Source organism: Atta cephalotes, assembly GCF_000143395.1.
Source record: "Atta cephalotes unplaced genomic scaffold scaffold00023, whole genome shotgun sequence".
In the NCBI taxonomy this organism is placed as follows: domain Eukaryota; kingdom Metazoa; phylum Arthropoda; class Insecta; order Hymenoptera; family Formicidae; genus Atta; species Atta cephalotes.
In genome coordinates, this window is record NW_012130087.1 from 248,058 (window position 1) to 252,156 (window position 4,099).

Below are 4,099 nucleotides of genomic sequence, written 5' to 3' on the forward strand. Positions count from 1 at the left end.
GTACATTGACTTGCGTTAGTACAAAATTAATTATATGAAACATTTTTTATAAATGATGCACGACTAGATGTCGTAAATATTATTAAATGTGTAACGCACATACATATCTGAACTAATCCGTCCATTTATCTGTATTGTTTTTTAAAAATTTTGTAGGGATTAATTATATATTTGTACATAAATTCTGTATAGATATATATTAATGTTGAGAGAGATAAATTTCCCACTTGTATATCGTATACAAATATAATAAAATAATTTTTCCTAATAAATAGCTATCATGTTTTTATTCTCATCCAAGAAAAACAAAAAATCAAGATAAATCAATTTGACATTATATTAATCAAATTCATGTCATTTTTTTTGTCATGATTCGATCAGTATGACATTATTTCGTCTTTCTTTTTTCTTATACAAATATTTAGATTACATGTCAAATTTTCAAATACAAATTAAATCAATTAAATATATTTCTGCACAGTGACCCACTTTGTTCTCGCTTATTGTAAATTATAAGACGCGGATCTTTCGCGTGCACACGATAACGCGGAGGAAAACGTTTGCCGTTTGACCTAATTTAGATTCTATTCTGATCGACCGCGCTGAATCTTCCGCAGTTATGTCAGTTGCGGCCAGTATAATGCGTCATCTTGTGGATTGTTCGTTGAGATTTCGAGGTGACACATTTGCGTATTGCGGAGGAATTCCATTCAGCAATGACTCGCGTAGCGCAACTACGACATAATTTTCATGATTCAGTTACAGGATGTACATATGTTAATTTTTACAAATATGATATACGTCTTTTTTTTTGGAGGAAATATGAATAAGAATAGTGAAAATGGATTTGTAAGAGAAGCGGAAGTCACATAAAAGAAAAGAAAGTGTTCTTCCTCGTCGAGAAATTGTTTACGCCCATTTTAGACGATTTTTATTCGAATTCTCATCAAATATTTCAAGACGGAAATCGTTGCGTTTTAATTTTTTTATGCTGTGCATTATTTTGACATACGAATCATCTTTTTATAATAAAAAGAAGAAATAGAGAGAAAGATATAGAAGTTTATGATGCGAATGCATTTAAAAAATACGTGTGTCTTTTCATTTTTCAATTGCTTTTGCATAAAATTATAAATAGAAAATTGTAAATCCTAGATGAGGTGTATATACTTTCTGTAATAAAATTACAGATTTTAAGAGACTTACTCAGCATCAGATAATTAAGATCCTTCTAAGATATGGGCATCAATTTTATTAAATTGCTTGCCAATTTAATTTGTAATATTATTACTCTATAAGTAGGATTGCATTTCAAGATTAAAAATTAAACTCGACGCGCAGTTTACAAGATCTGATTAGATATGATTTATTAATATATAAATTCACACTGAATTATTTAAACGACCCAGCTTAACTGATGATGAGTTTAGGACCTTTATTTCCTATTTGTATAAATAGAACATTATTCTGAATTCTCCGCGATTTATCGATCGCCTGAAGCAAGTTTTAGGCTTAGAAACGCACTATTCGCGGTTCGCTTACGTCCTACAGGATCAAGGTCGGAATGCGATCATGAAGAGAGAAACGATATGCATAAATAAGACGTGCGACATGCGCTGACACATTATGCACCTTGACGGTGCAGGGACGACGAAAGAAGCGACAGGATCACCGCGCGAATTTCCAAAAATCTCAAAAAACTTTTCTTTACAAGAAAACACAAATTCTTAACTCCTTTTTTTCAATTTATACTACAGACATTTTAAATATCAATTTATTATTAACTTCTTTATTAGCTTCATATCAATATCGCAATATTTATTGAGAATGGTTGTGTTTCTTCTTTTACTTTCAGAACTTTTCTTATGAAACTCCGATTTATTAAGAATCCAGTTCTACCAATGTAATTAAGATTAACTTTAATCTCAGTTTTAATTTACTTTATCTTTTTCTTATTAAATTAGAAAAAGATAAAAAATAAGTTGAACCGAGATTAAAGTTAATTTACATTGGTGGAAATAAACGTAAGGCAAGTCAGAGCAAGTCAAAGTACTATTGTTCAGTTTGGACCAAAGGTTCAGCAGATTATCTCTCTATTTCGGGGATAAAGGAAGGCACTCTTTTTTGCTCCCAGGATCATTGTCAGAATCTAAGCCCTCACTGTGGACGGTCCTGCATAGATTCGTTACGTTTAACGGCCCGCTCGTGGGATACCTACTTGCGCGTGGGGCTGTTTGTTGAGTCGAGGTGAAACACGAGTTAGGTTAGGTTAGTTAGAACTCGGCCGTTCGCTCCGCCAATAACGCGGGTCGCTTGGGTGTGGTTATTAGTGCCGTGGGACCGTCAGGTAGAATTGTGTTTCATGAGAGTATAGTTTACGCTGTGCGTCCAGACGGTCGGACGTCTCGTCTCTCTTTCACGATTGTCTCGGTAGCACGCAAAGCGGCGACATGAAGAAGAGAAGCCTGTCCGGCAACGTCGGCGTTGGCGTGTTCCTGGTAGGATTCATCTGCGTGTGCGTCGCCTTCGGCACGCCCTCCTGGTTAGTCAGCGACCCACGGATCGTCGGGGCGCAACTCGATCGACTCGGCCTGTGGCGACACTGCTTCAGATCGCTGCCCAATCCCCAGGAGTCCGACGCGCCTAGGCGATTCTTTGTTGGTTGCAGATGGGTCTACGACCCGTTTACCGCGGGTTACTCTGAAATCCGCGGCTTTTTACTGCCCCGTAAGTAGTCGTATAATTGGTGTAACAATCTCTGAGAGAAACTGTCCTTCTTATGTTTCTATCAATGTAGATTAACTTTAATTTATATTGGTAGTGATTCTTCATTCTTTTTCTGATTTTTAGAACTAGAAAAAGATGAAGAATTAATTGAATCAAGATTAATGTAAACTACATTAGCAGAAATGGACTCTTAACTCAAACAGTGAATCTTTCATTTTTCTTCCTGAGGAGAGATTTGCTATTGGAGGAATAATATCTTAGGCTGTATTCTAAAATTCATTGTCAGTGCTGAAAATGTATAATACATATAATATAAATTATAAATTTTCAGCGCTAGCAGTGAATTTTGGAACACAGCCTTAATAGATTATCTTGGACTGTCATTGAATTTGAAATGCATTGATAATAGAATGATAATATTTGTTGATACTGTTGATAGTTATTACTGAGAGCTTTCCAGGAGACATATCGAAAGTTTTTGTTCAGCAAGAGGCAGAGATAGAGAGAACTGACTTTTGTGTCGATCATATATCCCTTGCTGGAAAGCTTCCAGTAATAATAGGTCAAGAATCTTTACCATTTGTTTAACATAATATTTTTTGTTACAGCTTTTATGATAGCCACGCAAGTATTTTTCACAATATGCTTTCTACTGGGTCTAGTATCATTCTTTCTGATATTACTCTTCACTCTGTGCTGTGACCCAGAGCGAAAGAGATATATCGAGCTGATAACTACCATCGGTTATTTGCTGCTGGGTAGTGGTATCAGCGGTGGCATAGCAGTTATCGTATTTGCCTGCTTTGGTAACACCAACGGTTGGATGCCTGGACACGCCAATAATTATTTAGGATGGTCTTTCGCTTTAGCTGTCATAGGCAGTGTATTGATGCTGATCGCCAGTGGTTTATTGCTGGTAGAGGCAAACGTGCAACGAAAGAAACGAGACTATCTGAAAGAATCTCAAATGCGTTTTCAACTTGAATCTCGCGCCTAAAATGAATAGCACTTCCTAACTTGTTCGCGAGAATTGCGCACAAGCGTCTGTATTAAAAGTCTGTAGTACCGTTCCGTCCATGCAGGGTGCAACATTTTATTTTAGAACTTTTCTCTTTCTCTATGAAATGTACAAAATGAAATAGATCTGTATTAATTTAAGTTTAGAAAATACGTAAGTTTAATATTTTTGTACAATATTTTATATCTCTCTTTACATAACATTATGTATATTAGATCATAGTATTGTACGATAATATCGTTATTAACGATATGAGACGGTACACGCATCTTAAAACAATTGCAGAAAAATTCGCAAGAAATTAAATAATATAAAAAGGGTCCACGATTTTTTATTCGAAACCATTTTTAATAT

At 35.3% G+C, this 4,099-nt stretch overlaps 2 protein-coding genes across 2 annotated transcripts in view; one reads left to right on the forward strand and one right to left on the reverse strand.

The window, feature by feature from the left end:
• LOC105619786 (pseudouridine-metabolizing bifunctional protein C1861.05) overlaps positions 1–4,099 on the reverse strand; it is a 27,974-nt gene that overhangs the window by 4,562 nt on the left and 19,313 nt on the right. The gene's annotated exons all lie outside the window — the stretch shown is intronic.
• Positions 2,451–3,724, forward strand: LOC105619784. Its single transcript, XM_012201301.1, has 2 exons — positions 2,451–2,727; positions 3,336–3,724. The coding sequence occupies exons 1-2, from the start codon at positions 2,451–2,453 to the stop codon at positions 3,722–3,724; spliced, it is 666 nt and encodes a 221-aa protein (XP_012056691.1).

Coding starts and splice junctions, on each gene's coding strand:
- LOC105619784 (XM_012201301.1), top strand. CDS start 2,451: ATGAAGAAGAGAAGCCTGTCCGGCAACGTCGGCGTTGGCGTGTTCCTG. Junction 2,728..3,335: donor CCGCGGCTTTTTACTGCCCC/GTAAGTAGTCGT, acceptor TTTTTGTTACAG/CTTTTATGATAGCCACGCAA.